General features: G+C 42.7%; 1 protein-coding gene across 1 annotated transcript in view; it reads left to right on the forward strand.

The window, feature by feature from the left end:
- The window catches only part of ADGB (androglobin), a 693,780-nt gene that overhangs the window by 75,263 nt on the left and 598,775 nt on the right, over positions 1-19,742 (forward strand). The window contains exon 4 of the mRNA XM_053711792.1: positions 19,545-19,634. Coding sequence (XP_053567767.1) covers positions 19,545-19,634 — 90 coding nt within the window. The remainder of the gene's footprint in view (positions 1-19,544; positions 19,635-19,742) is intronic.

Raw genomic sequence — 19,742 nt, forward strand, 5'->3', positions numbered from 1 at the left:
GGCACTAGAGATCATATCTCAGGGATACCTTCTAGACTTCAAATTATCTCCCCCAAGAGGGAGATTTCATCTGTCAAGGTTGTCAACAAACCAGATAAAGAAAGAAGCGTTTCTACGCTGCGTACAAGATCTGTTATTAATGGGAGTGATCCATCCGGTTCCGCGGTCGGAACAAGGACAAGGGTTCTACTCAAACCTGTTTGTGGTTCCCAAAAAAGAGGGAACTTTCAGGCCAATCTTAGATTTAAAGATTCTAAACAAATTCCTAAGAGTTCCATCGTTCAAAATGGAAACTATTCGGACAATTTTACCCATGATCCAAGAGGGTCAGTACATGACCACTGTGGATTTAAAGGATGCTTACCTTCACATTCCGATCCACAAGGATCATCACCGGTACCTAAGGTTTGCCTTCTTAGACAGGCACTACCAGTTTGTAGCTCTTCCATTCGGATTGGCTACGGCTCCAAGAATCTTCACAAAGGTTCTGGGTGCCCTTCTGGCGGTACTAAGACCGCGAGGGATTTCGGTAGCTCCGTACCTAGACGACATTCTAATACAAGCTTCAAGCTTTCAAACTGCCAAGTCTCATACAGAGTTAGTTCTGGCATTTCTAAGGTCGCATGGATGGAAAGTGAACGAAAAGAAGAGTTCTCTCTTTCCTCTCACAAGAGTTCCATTCTTGGGGACTCTTATAGATTCTGTAGAAATGAAGATTTACCTGACAGAAGACAGGTTAACCAAGCTTCAAAACGCATGCCGTGTCCTTCATTCCATTCAACACCCGTCAGTAGCTCAATGCATGGAGGTGATCGGCTTAATGGTAGCGGCAATGGACATAGTACCTTTTGCACGCCTACATCTCAGACCGCTGCAATTATGCATGCTAAGTCAGTGGAATGGGGATTACTCAGATTTGTCCCCTACTCTGAATCTAAATCAAGAGACCAGAAATTCTCTTCTATGGTGGCTTTATCGGCCACACCTGTCCAGGGGGATGCCATTCAGCAGGCCAGACTGGACAATTGTAACAACAGACGCCAGCCTACTAGGTTGGGGCGCTGTCTGGAATTCTCTGAAGGCTCAGGGACTATGGAATCAGGAGGAGAGTCTCCTGCCAATAAACATTCTGGAATTGAGAGCGGTTCTCAATGCCCTTCTGGCTTGGCCCCAGTTAACAACTCGGGGGTTCATCAGGTTTCAGTCGGACAACATCACGACTGTAGCTTACATCAACCATCAGGGAGGGACAAGAAGCTCCCTAGCAATGATGGAAGTATCAAAGATAATTCGCTGGGCAGAGTCTCACTCTTGCCACCTGTCAGCAATCCACATCCCGGGAGTGGAGAACTGGGAGGCGGATTTCTTGAGTCGCCAGACTTTTCATCCGGGGGAGTGGGAACTTCATCCGGAGGTCTTTGCCCAAATACTTCGACGTTGGGGCAAACCAGAGATAGATCTCATGGCGTCTCGCCAGAACGCCAAACTTCCTCGCTACGGGTCCAGATCCAGGGATCCGGAAGCAGTTCTGATAGATGCTTTGACAGCACCTTGGAACTTCGGGATGGCTTATGTGTTTCCACCCTTCCCGCTGCTTCCTCGATTGATTGCCAAAATCAAACAGGAGAGAGCATCAGTAATTCTAATAGCACCTGCATGGCCACGCAGGACTTGGTATGCAGATCTAGTGGACATGTCATCCTGTCCGCCTTGGTCTCTACCTCTAAGACAGGACCTTCTGATACAGGGTCCATTCAAACATCAAAATCTAACTTCTCTGAAGCTGACTGCTTGGAAATTGAACGCTTGATTTTATCAAAACGTGGTTTTTCTGAGTCGGTTATTGATACCCTGATTCAGGCTAGGAAGCCTGTTACCAGAAGGATTTACCATAAAATATGGCGGAAATATCTATACTGGTGCGAATCCAAAGGTTACTCCTGGAGTAAGGTTAGGATCGCTAGGATATTGTCTTTTCTACAAGAAGGCTTAGAAAAGGGTTTATCAGCTAGCTCATTAAAGGGACAGATTTCAGCTCTGTCCATCTTGTTACACAGGCGTCTGTCAGAAGATCCAGACGTCCAGGCCTTTTGTCAGGCTCTAGCTAGGATCAAGCCTGTGTTTAAGGCTGTTGCTCCGCCATGGAGTTTAAACTTAGTTCTTAACGTTTTACAGGGTGTTCCGTTTGAACCCCTTCATTCCATTGATATAAAATTGTTATCTTGGAAAGTTCTGTTTTTAATGGCTATTTCCTCGGCTCGAAGAGTTTCTGAGTTATCAGCCTTACATTGTGATTCCCCTTATCTGATTTTTCACTCAGACAAGGTAGTTCTGCGTACTAAACCTGGGTTCTTACCTAAGGTAGTCACTAACAGGAACATCAATCAAGAGATTGTTGTTCCATCCCTGTGTCCAAATCCTTCTTCAAAGAAGGAACGTCTTCTACACAATCTGGATGTAGTTCGTGCCCTCAAGTTCTACTTGCAGGCAACTAAAGATTTTCGCCAAACTTCTTCCCTGTTTGTCGTTTATTCTGGACAGAGGAGAGGTCAAAAAGCTTCTGCTACCTCTCTCTCTTTTTGGCTTCGTAGCATAATACGTTTAGCCTATGAGACTGCTGGACAGCAGCCTCCTGAAAGAATTACAGCCCACTCCACTAGAGCTGTGGCTTCCACTTGGGCCTTTAAGAATGAGGCCTCTGTTGAACAGATTTGCAAGGCTGCAACTTGGTCTTCGCTTCATACTTTTTCCAAATTTTACAAATTTGACACTTTTGCTTCTTCGGAGGCTATTTTTGGGAGAAAGGTTCTTCAGGCAGTGGTTCCTTCTGTATAATGAGCCTGCCTATCCCTCCCGTCATCCGTGTACTTTTGCTTTGGTATTGGTATCCCAGAAGTAATGATGACCCGTGGACTGATCACACATAACAGAAGAAAACATAATTTATGCTTACCTGATAAATTCCTTTCTTCTGTTGTGTGATCAGTCCACGGCCCGCCCTGTTTTAAGGCAGGTAAATATTTTTTAAATTATACTCCAGTCACCACTTCACCCTTGGTTACTCCTTTCTCGTTGATTCTTGGTCGAATGACTGGGACTGACGTAGAGGGGAGGAGCTATATGCAGCTCTGCTGGGTGAATCCTCTTGCATTTCCTGTTGGGGAGGAGTTATATCCCAGAAGTAATGATGACCCGTGGACTGATCACACAACAGAAGAAAGGAATTTATCAGGTAAGCATAAATTATGTTTTTGTGCATGTGCGCTTGCGTGCATATTACAAGATGAAAGTAAGTTTTTTGCATGCACGCTAGCCAAAGGACTTCGGATATTGTGATGCGCGTTTTGCCCCATAATGCAAAGTGAAAACCAGGGCCTCGCATTATGGGGCGAAACATGCGTCGACTGTGTTTAACTACAGAGTGAACTGCCTCCTGCTATATCCTTGACCTGTATTTTGGTCCGTGACCGTTCTAAAGACCGTCAAGTTTTGGAAGAAATCTTGAGCCGCACTCTCATAGAGAGACTCGTCTGGAAAGGCTACGCCAAGGCAAGCCGACTACAAGTATCCTTTTGTCGTTTGACGATATCTGACCATGATTAGCACTTGATGAAAAGCCGACAGGTAATCCTGCATTTAAAGCACCTGTTTAAATCCATTAATGGCTCCTGCTTCTCTACAGTGAATTTACGGCCAATTTATCTCGGGCAGAAGTGATTAAGGCTAGAGCTGACCCAGACGCTGTGATTTTTGCATTATTCTAACCCTAACACCCCCTAACTTAAATATAATTAAAATAAATCTAAATAAAACTTACAATTATTACCTAAATAATTCCTATTTAAAACTAAATACTTACCTATAAAATAAAACCTAAGCTAGCTACAAAATAACTAATAGTTATATTGTAGCTAGCTTAGGTTTTATTTTTATTTCAAAGGAAAGTTTGTATTTATTTTAACTAGGTAGACTAGTTAGTACATAGTTATTAACTATTTACTAACTATCTAGTTAAAATAAATACAAATTTACCTGTAAAATAAAACCTTACCTTCCTTACACTAAAACCTAACATTACAATAAAATATTATAAATGAAATTAATAAAATACAATGATCTAAATTATAACCCCCCCCACTAAATTACACAAAATAAAAAACGAAATTATCAAAAATAAAAATGAATTACTCCTAATCTAATAGCCCTATCAAAATAAAAAAGCCCACTCAAAATAAAAAAAACCCTACCCTACACTAAACTGCCAATGTCCCTTAAAAGGGACTTTTGCGGGGCATTGCCCCAAAGAAATCAGCTATTTTACCTGTTAAAAGAAATACAAACAGCCCCCAACAGTAAAACCCACCACCCACCCAACCAAACCCCCCAAATAAAACCTATCTAAATAAACCTAAGCTAACCATTGCTCTGAAAAGGGCATTTGGATGGGCATTGCCCTTTAAAGGGCATTTAGCTCTTTTACATTGCCCAAACCCTAAGCTAAAAATAAAACCCACCCAATAAACCCTTAAAAAAACTAACACTAATCCCTGACAATCCACTTACAGTTTTCGAAGACCGGACATCCATCCTCATCCAAGCGGGCAGAAGTCTTCATCCAGACGGCATCTTCTATCGTCATCCATCCTGCGCGGGGCGGGTCCATCTTCAAGACATCCAGCGCGGAGCATCCTCTTCTTACAATCGCTGCTGGAAAATGAAGGTTCCCTATAAGAATTCTATCAGCCAATAGGAATTAAAGGGTAAAAAAAAACTATATGCTGTAGCAATCAGCCAATAGGATTGAGCTCTCATCCTATTGGCTGATCCAATCAGCCAATAGGATTGAGCTCTCATTCTATTGGCTGTTCCAGAATTCTAACAGCCAATCAGAATGTAAGGGACGCCATCCATGAGCTTCCATGAGGACTTATGCCCGCTTGGATGAAGACTTCTGCCGTCTGGATGAGGATGGATGTCCGGTCTTCGAAAACTGTATGTGGATCGTCGGAAATTAGTGTTAGGTTTTTTTAAGGGTTTATTGGGTGGGTTTTATTTTTAGCTTAGGGTTTGGGCAATAAAAGAGCTAAATGCCCTTTTAAGGGCAATGCCCATCCAAATGTCCTTTTCAGGGCAATGGTTAGCTTAGGTTTATTTAGATAGGTTTGTATTTGGGGTGTTTGGTTGTGTGGGTGGTGGGTTTTACTGTTGGGGGGTTGTTTGTATTTTTTTTTACAGGTAAAAGAGCTGATTTCTTTGGGGCAATGCCCCGCAAAAGGCCCTTTTAAGGGCCATTGTCAGTTTAGTGTAGGCTAGGTTTTTTTTTATTTTGGGTGGACTTTTTTTATTTTGATAGAGCTATTAGATTAGGAGTAATTCGTTTTTTATTTTTGATAATTTCGTTTTTTATTTTATGTAATTTAGTGTTTATTTTTTTTGTAATTTAGATAATTGTATTTTATTAATTTATTTTATTTAGGTTTTAGTGTAAGGCAGGTTAGGTTTTATTTTACAGGTAACTTTGTATTTATTTTAATTAGGTAGTTATTAAATAGTTAATAACTATTTACTAACTAGTCTACCTAGTTAAAATAAATACAAACTTACCTGTGAAATAAAAATAAAACCTAAGCTAGCTACAATCTCCAAGGCAGAACATAGAGTGATCTGAGATGTCATCGCAGAAAATGCAGCATGTCTGCAGAAAGAACAGGAACTGTTAGCACTTTAACTTTTCAGTGCTGCTCCACATTAGGCTGTTCTTTTTAAACAGAACTGTTCTCTGGCTGCATTGTATAAGTTTTCCTTAACACAGTGCATCCAGAGCAAAGTGCTGTTTGAAGACAACAATCAAATATGCAGTAGTTATGCAGATTGTTGTCTGGCTCTGAGATTTTTGCAAGCTCGTTCCCTAGCTTTTCACAGTCTGCAAAGCTGTTTTTCTCTGAATGTAAGATGTTCATATGAGCAATGCACTATGCAACAGTTAACAGCAGTAATGGATAATTCAATAGCAAATCTGTTATCCAAACTGCCATCCTACCCTAGAAAGCGCGACAGCTCAGTTTTAAATACAGAAGATGAGCGGGTTGGCGCTGAGGACAATTTATCAGTTATACCCTCACATCAATCTGAATTGGCAGTGAGGGAGGGCCTGTCTGAGGGGGAAATTTCTGATTCAGGAAAAGTTTCTCAGCAGGCAGACACTGATGTCGTAAAATTTAAATTTAAGTTAGAACATCTCCGCGCCCTGCTTAAGGAGGTCCTAACTACTCTTGATGACTGTGATTCTTTGGTAATTCCAGAGAAATTGTGCAAGATGGACAAATTCTTAGAGGTCCCGGTGCACGCTGATGCCTTTCCGATACCCAAGCGGGTGGCGGATATAGTGACTTAGGAGTGGGAAAAGCCAGGTATACCTTTTGTTCCACCTCCTATATTCAAGAAAATGTTCCCCATTGTTGACCCCAGAAGGGACGCATGGCAAACGGTTCCTAAGGTTGAGGGGGCAGTGTCAACGTTAGCTAAGCGCACAACTATTCCTATTGAGGACAGTTGCGCTTTTAAAGATCCTATGGATAAAAAATTGGAAGGATTGCTAAAAAAGATATTTGTTCAGCAAGGCTTCCTGCTTCAACCAATCTCGTGCATTATTCCTGTCACCTCGGCAGCGTATTTTTGGTTCGAGGAACTAGAAAATTCGCTCCAAAAAGAGACTCCATATGATGAAGTCATGGACAGAATTCACGCACTAAAGTTGGCTAATTCCTTTATTTTGGATGCCGCTTTCCAATTGGCTAAGTTAGCGGCGAAAAATTCAGGGTTTGCAATAGTGGCGCGCAGAGCGCTTTGGCTGAAATCCTGGTCGGCGGATGTGTCGTCCAAGAATAAATTGCTTAATATTCCTTTCAAGGGTAAGACCCTTTTCGGGCCGGAATTGAAAGAGATTATTTCAGACATTACTGGTGGAAAGGGACATGCCCTCCCACAGGATAGGCCTTTCAAGGCTAAGAACAAATCTAATTTTCGTTCCTTTCGCAATTTCAGGAATGGACCGAATCCTAACTCTGCGGCCTCCAGACAAGAAGGCAACTCTTCCCAGCCTAAGCCAGCATGGAAACCATTGCAAGGCTGGAACAAGGGTAAACAGGCCAAGAAGCCTGCTGCTGCTACCAAGACAGCATGAAGGGGTAGCCCCCGATCCGGGACCGGATCTAGTAGGGGGCAGACTTTCTCTCTTCGCTCAGGCTTGGGCAAGAGACGTTCAGGATCCCTGGGCACTAGAAATAGTCTCTCAGGGGTATCTTCTAGAGTTCAAGGAACTTCCTCCAAGGGGAAGGTCCCACATGTCTTGCTTATCTTCAGACCAGATAAAGAGACAGGCATTCTTACATTGCGTTGGAGACCTATTAAAAATGGGAGTGATAAACCCAGTTCCAACAGCGGAACAAGGTCTGGGTTTTTACTCAAACCTGTTTGTAGTTCCCAAAAAAGAGGGAACTTTCAGGTCAATTCTGGATTTAAAAATTCGAAACAAATTCCTCAGAGTTCCATCATTCAAAATGGAAACCATTCGGACAATTTTACCAACAATCCAGGAGGGTCGATATATGACTACCGTGGACTTAAAGGATGCCTACCTGCATATTCCTATCCACAAAGATCATCATCAGTTCCTGAGGTTCACCTTCATATACAAACATTACCAGTTCGTGGCTTTTCCGTTCGGTTTAGCCACTGCTCCCAGAATCTTCACAAAGGTGCTAGGGTCCCTTCTAGCGGTTCTACGACCGAGGGGCATTGCTGTAGCACCTTACCTAGACGACATTCTAATCCAAGTGTCGTCTCTTTCCAAAGCAAAGGCTCATACAGACATTGTTCTAGCCTTTCTCAGATCTCACGGGTGGAAGGTGAACGTAGAAAAGAGTTCCCTGTCTCCGTCAACAAGAGTTCCCTTTTTGGGAACAATAATAGATTCTTTAGAAATGAAGATCTTCCTGACAGAGGTCAGAAAGTCAAAGCTTCTAAACGCTTGTCAAGTTCTTCACTCTATTCTTCAGCCTTCCATAGCTCAGTGCATGGAAGTAGTAGGATTGATGGTTGCAGCAATGGACATAGTTCCTTTTGCTCGAATTCATCTAAGACCATTACAACTGTGCATGCTCAGTCAGTGGAATGGGGACTATGCAGACTTGTCTCCCCAGATTCAAGTAGACCAGGTAACCAGGGATTCTCTCCGCTGGTGGTTGTCTCACGATCACCTGTCTCAAGGAATGAGTTTCCGCAGACCAGAATGGGTCATTGTCACGACCGACGCCAGTCTCTTAGGCTGGGGTGCGGTCTGGGACTCTCTGAAAGCTCAAGGTCTATGGTCTCGAGAAGAGTCTCTTCTCCCGATAAACATATTAGAACTGAGAGCGATATTCAATGCGCTCCTGGCGTGGCCTCACCTAGCAAAGGCTAAATTCATAAGGTTCCAGTCGGACAACATGACGACTGTAGCGTACATCAATCATCAGGGGGGGAACAAAGAGTTCCTTAGCGACGAGAGAGGTATCCAAGATCATCAAATGGGCAGAGGATTACTCCTGCCACCTATCTGCAATTCACATCCCAGGAGTGGACAACTGGGAGGCGGATTATTTGAGTCGTCAGACTTTTCATCCGGGGGAGTGGGAACTCCACCCGGAGGTTTTTGCCCAGTTAACTCAACTATGGGGCATTCCAGATATGGATCTGATGGCGTCTCGCCAGAACGCAAAGGTTCTTCGATACGGGTCCAGATCCAGGGATCCCAAGGCGACACTGGTGGATGCATTAGTGGCGCCTTGGTCGTTCAACCTAGCTTATGTATTTCCACTGTTCCCTCTCCTTCCCAGGCTTGTAGCCAGGATCAAACAGGAGCAGGCCTCAGTGATTCTAATAGCCCCTGCGTGGCCATGCAGGACTTGGTATGCAGACCTGGTGAATATGTCATCGGCTCCACCATGGAAGCTACCTTTGAGGCAGGATCTTCTAGTACAAGGTCCGTTCGAACATCCAAATCTAGTCTCTCTCCAACTAACTGCTTGGAAATTGAACGCTTGATTCTATCTAAGCGTGGGTTTTCAGATACAGTCATAGATACTCTGGTTCAAGCCAGAAAACCTGTAACGAGGAAGATTTACCATAAGATATGGCAAAAATTTATCCGTTGGTGTGAATCCAAGGGATTCCCTTGGAGTAAAATTAAAATTCCTAGGATACTTTCCTTTCTCCAAGAAGGTCTGAATAAAGGTTTGTCAGCTAGTTCCTTAAAAGGACAGATATCTGCTCTGTCTGTTTTGTTACACAAACGTCTGGCAGCAGTGCCAGATGTACAGGCGTTTGTACAGGCGTTAATTAGAATCAAGCCTGTTTACAGACCCATGACTCCTCCTTGGAGTCTAAATTTAGTTCTTTCAGTTCTTCAGGGGGTTCCATTTGAACCCATGCATTCCATAGATATTAAGTTACTATCTTGGAAAGTTCTGTTTTTGGTTGCTATTTCTTCTGCTAGAAGAGTTTCTGAATTATCTGCTTTGCAGTGTACTTCTCCCTATCTGGTATTCCATACAGATAAGGTAGTTTTACGTACCAAGCCTGGTTTTCTTCCTAAGGTCATTTCCAACAGGAATATTAACCAGGAAATTGTTGTTCCTTCTCTGTGTCCGAATCCAGTTTCAAAGAAGGAATGCTTGTTACACAATCTAGATGTGGTCCGTGCTTTAAATTTCTATTTAGAAGCAACAAAGGATTTCAGACAGACATCATCTTTGTTTGTTGTGTATTCTGGTAAGAGGAGAGGGCAGAAAGCTACTGCTACCTCTCTTTCTTTTTGGCTGAAAAGCATCATCCGATTGGCTTATGAGACTGCTGGACGGCAGCCTCCTGAACGAATTACAGCTCATTCTACTAGAGCTGTGGCTTCCACATGGGCTTTCAAGAACGAGGCTTCTGTTGATCAGATCTGTAAGGCAGCGACTTGGTCTTCTCTGCATACTTTTGCCAAATTTTACAAATTCGATACTTATGCTTCTTCGGAGGCTATTTTTGGGAGAAAGGTTTTGCAAGCCGTGGTGCCTTCCGTTTAGGTAACCTGGTTTGCTCCCTCCCTTCATCCGTGTCCTAAAGCTTTGGTATTGGTTCCCACAAGTAAGGATGAAGCCGTGGACCGGACACACCAATGTTGGAGAAAACAGAATTTATGTTTACCTGATAAATTTCTTTCTCCAACGGTGTGTCCGGTCCACGGCCTGCCCTGGTTTTTAACCAGGTTTGAAAAATGTCTTTCTTTATACACTACAGTCACCACGGCACCCTATGGTTTCTCCTTTTTCTCCTAACTGTCGGTCGAATGACTGGGGGGCGGAGCCAGAGGGGGAGCTATATGGACAGCTCTTGCTGGGTGCTCTCTTTGCCATTTCCTGTAGGGGAAGAGAATATCCCACAAGTAAGGATGAAGCCGTGGACCGGACACACCGTTGGAGAAAGAAATTTATCAGGTAAACATAAATTCTGTTTTTTGTCTGCAGCTAATTTGCAATGCAATTTTCAACTACTGCGCTAGATTATACAACTTTAAATATTGCTTTATTCTCCAGTTAACCAACACATTGCAATTGATCTGGTGCTTTAGTGTAACTGACAAATTTACAATTTTATTTTATTTAAAAAAAAAAAAGACCTGCAGAAAATGTTTCACTAAAAAAATCTCATCGCAGAAATTGAAAAAAGTTCTGTCTCTGGGGCTACAATATAACTATTAGTTATATTGTAGCTAGCTTAGGTTTTTTTTAAAGGTAAGTATTTAGTTTTAAATAGGAATTATTTAGGTAATAATTGTAAGGTTTATTTAGATTTATTTTAATTATATTTAAGTTAGGGGGGTTAGGTTTAGACTTAGGGCATAGGGTTAGCGTTATGCTTAGGGTTAGGTTTAGGGGTTAATATATTTATTTAGTGTTAGTGATGTGGGAGGCCAGAGGTTTAGGGGTTAATAACTTTACTATAGTGGTGGCGACATTGGAGGCGACAGATTAGGGGTTAATAACTGTAATGTAGGTGGCGGCGATATCGGGAGCGGCAGATTAGGGGTTAATAGTTTTTATTTAGGTGGCAGCAATGTTAGGGGCAGCAGATTAGGGGTTAATAACATTATGTAGGTTGCGACAATGTTAGGGGCGGCAAATTAGGGGTGTTTAGACGTGGTTTTTATGTTAGGGTGTTAGGTTTAAATGTAACTTTTTCTTTCCCCATAGACATCAATGGGGCTGCGTTACGGAGATTTTGTTTCCGCGATAGCAGGTGTTAGGCTTTTTTTTTAGCCGACTCTCCCCATTGATGTCTATTGAGAAATCATGCACGAGCACGTCAAAACACCGCTTGTATTTGGGTGAGATATGGAGCTCAATGCAACCATATCGCCCGCGCAAGCCGGGTTTTATAAAACCTGTAATAGCAGCGCTATAGGGAGGTTAAATACCGCCGCCTTTGGCGGTCATTAATTTTCCTGTAGCGCTCAAAACTCGTAATCTAGCTGTATATGAATAATTTTAATTAGTGTTTATATTAGTATAACAGTTTATTTTAATGTATTTATGTTGTGTTTAGCGCAACTTTTATTTTATCCCTAACCCTTTACGCAAGGTCTTCAGTCTCGCTAACCTGACGCTTGTTAAATTAGCATAAATAAAAAGAGAGAAGCGCTCAACCTAGGAACGAACAATAGCCTTATAGCTTGTTTTATGACTAGTTACCACCCAAGAAGCGGCCCCTTTTTGCTCAACATGTGCCTTTCACAGAGAAAAACTTTCCTGAAGCATATCAGTCTGATCCTGACTTAACAGTACAGTCCAGCCCCGAAATACCAGGCAATCCCTCTCTGAACGAGAGAAACAGCAAAGAAACAGGCAATTAGATTGCACTTGTGCCGTTGTGTTTACTTTCAACTTGTAATATTTCGTTCAGGCGCGATATTCCTGTATTGCTTGTGCACAAACTTTACAGCGCCACTTGTAATCTAGCCTTATGTGCTTAACACCCAAAAAGGGGTTAGACACATAGGGGTTTATTTATTACAAAGCTAATGCCCTTATTGGTTGCAGGCTCACTCATTTGAGCCTGCACCTACAATTTATGAAGCAGTGGTTTAAACTACTGCTTCTTAAACCAGTGGCTAAAAATCACGCCAGACTCATTTGTACTTTGCGTCCGCTTGTGCAGTGCTAAATACGGGGAACAAATGCACCCCACAATTTATGATCAAGTGTGGACAGATTCACAAGATGTGAACCTTGTCCTTATGATCATTGATAAATCTTGGGAGGCACAGAGAACTGCTGGTACCAAGCAGAAATTGTCCACAAGTCAATCAGCAGCGACCGTCAAACAGCTGGGTCCCCTTGCGGTTGTTAAACACATTGAGTTACAGGGGCTTTCGTGCTTTAATGTAAAGTTTCATGAATAAGTGTCCGTTTTTTTAAAAATACTTTTAAAAACAGGGGCACTTTCATTGATTAAACTTTACATTGCAGCGTATTTTTAAAAAGAAAATTTATGCTTACCTGATAAATTTATTTCTTTTTTGACACGATGAGTCCACGGATCATCTTAATTACTAATGGGATATTCACCTCCTGGTCAGCAGGAGGAGGCAAAGAGCACCACAGCAGAGCTTTTAAATAGCTCCTCCCTTACCTCCCACTCCAGTCATTCGACCGAAGTTAGGAAGAGAAAGGAAAAGCCAAGGTGCAGAGGTGTCTGAAGTTTACAATAACCCACAACCTGTCAAAAAGAACAGGGTGGTCTGTGGACTCATCGTGTCAAAAAAGAAATAAATTTATCAGGTAAGTATAAATTTTCTTTTCTTTTTTAAGACACGATGAGTCCACGGATCATCTTAATTACTAAAGGGACTCAATACCCAAGCTAGAGTACACAGATGATACGGGAGTGACAAGACAGGGAACCTAAACGGAAGATACCACTGCTTTAAGAACCTTTCTCCCAAAAGCGGCCTCAGCCAAGGCAAAAGTGTCAAATTTGTAGAACTTTGAAAAAGTGTGAAGAGAGGACCAAGTTGCAGACTTGCAAATCTGTTCCACAGAAGCCTCATTTTTGAATGCCCATGAGGAAGCAACAGCCCTCGTGGAATGAGCCGTAACCCTCTCGGGAGGCTGCTGTCCAGCAGTTTTATATGCAAAACGTATGATACTCTTCAGTCAAAAAGAAAGAGAAGTAGCCGTAGCTTTCTGTCCCTTGTGTTTTCCTGAGAAAACCACAAACAAGGAAAGTCCTTAGTCGCCTGCGGTAAAACTTTACAGCACGGACCACGTCCAAATTGTGCAGAAGCCTCTCCTTCTGAAAAGATGGATTAGGACACAAGGAAGGAACAACAATCTCCTGATTAATGTTCCAATCAGAAACAACCTTAGGAAGAAATCCTAATTATAGTACGTAAAACTACCTTATCTGAATGGAAAATAAAATAAGGAGACTCATACTGTAATGCTGAGAGCTCTGACACTCTCCGAGCAGAAGAAATAGCAACAAGAAATAAAACTTTCCAAGATAATAACTTAATATCTAAGGAATGCATAGGGCTCTATTTATCAAGGTCTGGCGGACCTGATCCGACACTGCGGATCAGGTCCGCCAGACCTCGCTGAATACGGCAAGCAATACGCTCGCCATATTCAGCATTGCACCTGCAGCTCATCAACTCGATCGGGTTGATTTCCGGCGATGTGTGTCCACCTGCTCAGAGCAGGCGGACAGGTTATGAAGCAGCGGTCTTTGTGACCGCTGCTTCATAACTGCTGTTTCTGGTGAGTCTGAAGACTTGCCAGAAACACGGCCCTTCAAGCTCCGTACGGAGCTTGATAAATATGGGCCATGGGCTCAAACGGAACCCCTTAAATTAAGACTCCATGGAGGAGTAACTGGTTTGAACACAGGCCTGATCCTGACCAAGGCCTGACAGAACAACTGTACATCTGGAACATCCGCCAGACGTTTGTGTAACAAAATAGATAAGGCCGAGATTTGCCCCTTTAGTGAACTCGTCGATAAACCTTTCTCCAAACCCTTTTGGAGAAAGGACAAAATTCTAGGAATCCTAACTCTACTCCATGAGTAGCCCTTGGATTCACACCAATAGAGATATTTACGCCAAATCTTATGGTAAATCCTTCTAGACACAGGTTTACAAGCCTGAATCATGGTCTCAATCAGAAAATCCCCACTTGGATAAAGTTAAGCGTTCAATCTCCAAGCAGTCAGCTTCAGAGAAACTAGAAGGGCCCCTGAATCAGAAGGTCTTTCCTTAACGGAAGTCTCCAAGGTGGTAGAGATGTCATCTCCACCAGATCTGCATACCAAATCCGGCGAGGCCAAGCCGGTGCTATGAGGATCACCAAGGCCCTTTCCTGTTTGATTTTAGCAATTACTCGAGGAAGAATAGCAAACGGAGTAAACAGGTATGCTAGATTGAAGGTCCAAGGGGCCGCCAGAGCATCTATCAGTTCCGCCTGGGGGTCCCTGGATCTCGACCCGTATCTTGGGAGCTTGGCATTCTGCCGCGATGCCATGAGATCTAATTTCGGCTGACCCCACTTGAGAATCAGGCTGGAGAACACTTCCGGATGGATTTTCCACTCCCCCGGATGAAAGGTCTGCCTGCTCAAAAAATCCGCCTCCCAGTTGTCCACCCCTGGGATGTGGATTGCCGACAGACAGCAAGAATGGGCCTCCGCCCACTGAATTATTTTGGACACCTCTGTCAACGCCAAGGAACTCCTCGTTCCTCCCTGATGATTGATGTAGGCCACTGACGTTATGTTGTGCGACTGGAACCTGACAAACTGTACCGAGGCTAACTGGGTCCAGGCTAGAAGAGCATTGTAGATCGCTCTCAGTTCCAGAATGTTTATGGGTAAATATTCCCTGAGCCTTTAGAGAGCCCCAGACTGCTCCCCACCCTAGAAGGCTGGCATCTGTTGTCACAATCACCCAAAATGGTCTGCGAAAGCATGTTCCTTGGGAGAGATGATCCAGAGACAACCACGATTGTAGAGAGTCCCTTGTTTCCTGCTCCAGAAAAAGTTGAGGGTACAGGTCCGAATAATCTCCGTTCCATTGTATCAGCATGTCCAACTGCAGAGCTCTGAAATGGAAGGAAGCAAATGGGATGATGTCCATTGTCGCCACCATCAGCCCGAGTAACTCCATGCACTGAGCCACTGATGGTCGAGGAGTGGACTGAAGGGCTAGACAAGTATCGATAATCTTTAATTTCCTGACTTCTGTCAGAAAAATCTTCATAGACAGAGAGTCTATTATGGTTCCTAAGAAGTTACCCTTGTGTTTGGAACTAAGGAACTCTTTTCTGAATTTACCTTCCATCCTTGGGATCTTAGGAAGGACAACACCAAGTCCGTGGGGGATCTTGCTAGCTGAAAGGATGGCGCCTGAACCAGAATGTCGTCCAGATAAGGCGCCACTGCAATGCCTTTTGATCGAAGCACTGCCAATAGAGATCCCAGAACCTTTGGGAAGATTCTGGGGGCTGTGGCAAGACCGAAAGGAAGAGCCACAAACTGGAAGTGTTTGTCCAGAAAGGCAAACCTTAAGAACTTGTGATGATCCCTGTGAATGGAAACATGTAGATACGTGCCCTTTAAATCCACTGTTGTCATAAATTGACCCTCCTGGATCAATGGAGGAATGGAACAAATTGTTTCCATCTTGAAGGACGGTACCATGAGAAACTTGTTTAGACCTTTGAGGTCTAAAATTGGTCTGAAGGTTCCCTCCTTTTTGGGAACCACAAACAGATTGGAATAAAACCCCTGACCCTGTTCCAGTAGTGGAACTGGAACAATCACTTCCAGAGCGGAGAGGTCTCCTACACAATGTAAGAACGCCTCTATTTTTGTCTGGTTTGCAGATAATCTTGAAAGAAGAAACCTGCCTCTGGGAGGAAAACTTTTGAACTCCAATTTGTATCCCTGAGACACTTTTTCTATTGCCCAGGGATCCTGGACATCCCGTACCCAGGCTTGAACAAAGAAGGAAAGTCTGCCCCCTACCAGATCTGGTCCTGGATCGGGGGCATGCCCTTCATGCTGTCTTGGAATCACTAACCAGCTTCTTGGACTGTTTTCCTTTGTTCCAAGACTGGCTGGGTCTCCATGTAGGCTTAGACTGTTCCTGCTTAGAGGTGGAAGAGGAAGAGTTGCCTTTGAAATTTTGAAAGGAGCGAAAATTGCTCTGTCGTCCTTTTATTTTATTTCTCTTATCTTGAGGGAGAAGATGACCCTTACCTTCAGTGATATCAGAAATAATCTCCTTCAGATCAGGACCAAACAAGGTCTTCCCCTTGTAAGGAATAGCTAGAAGTTTAGACTTAGATAACACATCCGCAGACCAAGGTTTTAACCATAAGGCTCTGCGGGTATGAATAGAGAAACTCGAGATCTTAGCTCCCAATTTGATAACTTGAAGGGAAGCGTCCGAAATAAAGGCATTAGCTAGTTTCAGAGCTTTTATCCTATCTTGGATCTCATCTAAAGAAGTCTCTATCCTGAGGGCCTCAGACAATGCATCAAACCAATATGCCGCCGCACTAGTGACTGTGGCAATGCACACAGCCGGTTGCCACTGCAGACCCTGGTGTGCATAAATCTTCTTGAGTAACCCCTCTAACTTCTTATCCATAGGATCTTTGAAAGCATAACTATCCTCTATGGGAATAGTAGTTCTTTTAGCTAAGGTGGAAATGGCTCCTTCTACCTTAGGAACAGTTTGCCAAGCCTCTTTAAAAGAATCGGCTATTGGAAACATTTTCTTAAATATAGGAGAGGGAGAGAAAGGCCGGTCTCTCCCACTCCTTAGCAATGATTTCAGTGGCTCTTTTAGGAACTGGAAATACATCTGTGTAGGAAGGAACCTCAAAATATCTAAAATATCAGTTTACTAGACTTCTGAGGGACAACTACTACTGTGGAGTTGCTATCATCCAAGGTAACTAAAACCTCCCTGAGTAACAGACAAAGGTGATCAAGTTTAAATCTGAAAGATACCACCTCCGAGTCCGTCAGAGGTAATAGACTTTCTGAATCTGAGATTTTTCCTTCCGAAGCTACTGCGGTACCCTCCTCTTCTGGTCGTTGGGAGGATACCTCCGAAATTGCCACAATTGCATCAGAAACCTCACTTACTGAATGTCTGGCTTTCCTCTTGCGTTTGCCCTGCAACATTGGAAAGGCAGACAGAGCATCAGAAATAGTAGAAGACATGAAAGGCTATGTCTTGTAACGAAATCCCAGAAGGAACTATAATTGAAGCGCAGGGCACTGCTTGTGAGGGCGGTAAAATTTGGGACGCTTGGGGAGAAAGCTGTGGCATACATTGACCCTCATCATTAGACTCTTGGACAACAACTGCCTTAGAAGAGACTGGCTCTGACAAAATCTTTTCCCTATAACTCAAAAGTCCTTTCAATACATGAAGGACAGAAAGGAATTGGTGGTTCCACGTTGGCGTCAAAACACAAAGAGCAGGTGACATCTTGCATGTCACCTTGGTCCATACTTGTTCACAATTTGACAAATAGTAAAGAAACATTTTCAAAAGTATTTGCAAATATTAATTATAAAAACCGTTACTGTCTCTTTAAATTTAAAACGTTTCTATTTTTTACTGCAGATTGTCAGTTTTAACGAACGGTTTCCTTTTTACTATAAATCGCTTTTTTAAACAACAAAAAACAACCTCTGCACCTCAGCACTCTGCTGAAGTGCTCCTACCTGACTAAAGATCAGCTAGATTTCCCCTCAAACTATCCATATTGCCTTGATTAGGAAGCAACAACGATACGCTGTGCAAAAAAGGAAATACAGTCTCTGTACTAGCAACGCATGAATATTTACTTTCACCATGCGGCTCTAGGACAAACCGGATAAATCCTCCCTGATGTCTCACTAATCCCTCAGCCTCTCGGAACTGAAGCGCTATGAAGTTAGCGCAAAAACAGGAAGGACCACCCATCCTGGGCGTAAACCTATGCCGTTCTATTTCAATGTATTGCATAGAAAGTGAAACCACCAGAGCCATTCCGTAATGCATTTGTTTAGCAGCTTAACTCCAGCCCCAGTGCCTGCTACATAACACTGCCCAAATACTTTCCCCTCAGGAAAGACTTAAGTCCCAACATAAAGAGCTACTTCCCGTACAGAGCGCCTTATGTCTCCTTGTGCCCCAGAAATTTAAAGTAGCACTTACCTTGACTTCTGCCTGGCAGCAATGCAGCTCTCAGGCTTGAGCGGTCCTCTCCCCCACATCGACCTGAGGATAATAAAATGTTGAGTGAATGAATACCTCAGACTGAAGGATATAGGGCAGCAAGAAAATATGGGAGGCACAGTGAGAATTATGTCCCACAAGTTCCCATTGCTCTAAAGCCACCAAGGCTCTACTGAAGAGACTGATATGGACTACGGCTACACTCTAGGACAAAGCAATACATCTTGCACTGCTTCAAAAAATAATAAACTCTTGATTGAAGAATCTATACTAACACCTCACTTTACCTCTTCCTATCACTAACGTAGGCAAAGAGAATAACTGGAGTGGGAGGGAAGGGAGGAGCTATTTAACAGCTCTGCTGTGGTGCTCTTTGCCTCCTCCTGCTGACCAGGAGGTGAATATCTCATTAGTAATTAAGATGATCCGTGGACTCATCATGTCTTAAAAAAGAAAATACTTACCTTTTCTTTAGCAAACCCGGACTGGCGATCTCCTGCCGCAGCTCCTGTGTACTTACCTTAGCAATGACGAAACCGGCTTCCTCCAATTATGGCGTGCACCCCAGAGCGTCCAGCTCGTGAGGCCACGCCATGATTGGAGGAAGCCGGTTTCGTCATTGCTGTGCTAAGTACAGCATGAGAAGCGGGGGGGGGGGGGGGGGGATCGCCGGTCCGGGTTTGCTAAAGAAAAAGGTATTTTAAAAAAATGCTGCAATGTTAAGTTTAGTGAATGAAAATTCCCCTGTTTTAATAGTATTTTTTTTACAAATACTAATTAATTAAACTTTACATTCACTTTAAATTGCTCCAACAATTTGGAGCGTGTCATTTTACTATAATGGCCCTTTAAACAACTAATATAATTAAAAAAACATATGTGTATCATTTTCAAGCTAACCTTTGATTTGAAAAACTTAGTATATTTTAAATTGATTTATTGTTTATTGCCCTTTTCACTTCACTGCACTTTTTGCTACTGTTAATTAAAGAGAGAAGTATAATATGAAGCCTTTAGCCATGTAATACATTTTCAAACTTGTTATTTTCTATAACAATGCTAGTGTAAGAATGTGAAACAAAAAAATGCATATTTTTATAGTATGATAATGATGATTTTATTTTTATTATTATTTTATTTTTTTGCAAAGCATTTTCGTTTACATTGTAAAACTGTATCTTATTTTGAATTTTTTTTTAAAATATATTTTCTTTTTACAAAAGTATTTTGATGATCCTGAAGGAAAGATTGATCTCCCATCTAATTTAAAGATTAGTTCATGGAAACGTCCACATGAATTCATCACAAGTGCGGTAAGCATTTTATATCTAGCAGATATTTTAAACAGCATGTTTGACATTATATATTCTATATTGACTTAAAGGGACATTAAACCGTTGAGTAGAACTACAGTAGCATGG

The sequence above is a fragment of the Bombina bombina genome, chromosome 4, assembly GCF_027579735.1.
Source record: "Bombina bombina isolate aBomBom1 chromosome 4, aBomBom1.pri, whole genome shotgun sequence".
Taxonomy (NCBI): Eukaryota; Metazoa; Chordata; class Amphibia; order Anura; family Bombinatoridae; genus Bombina; species Bombina bombina.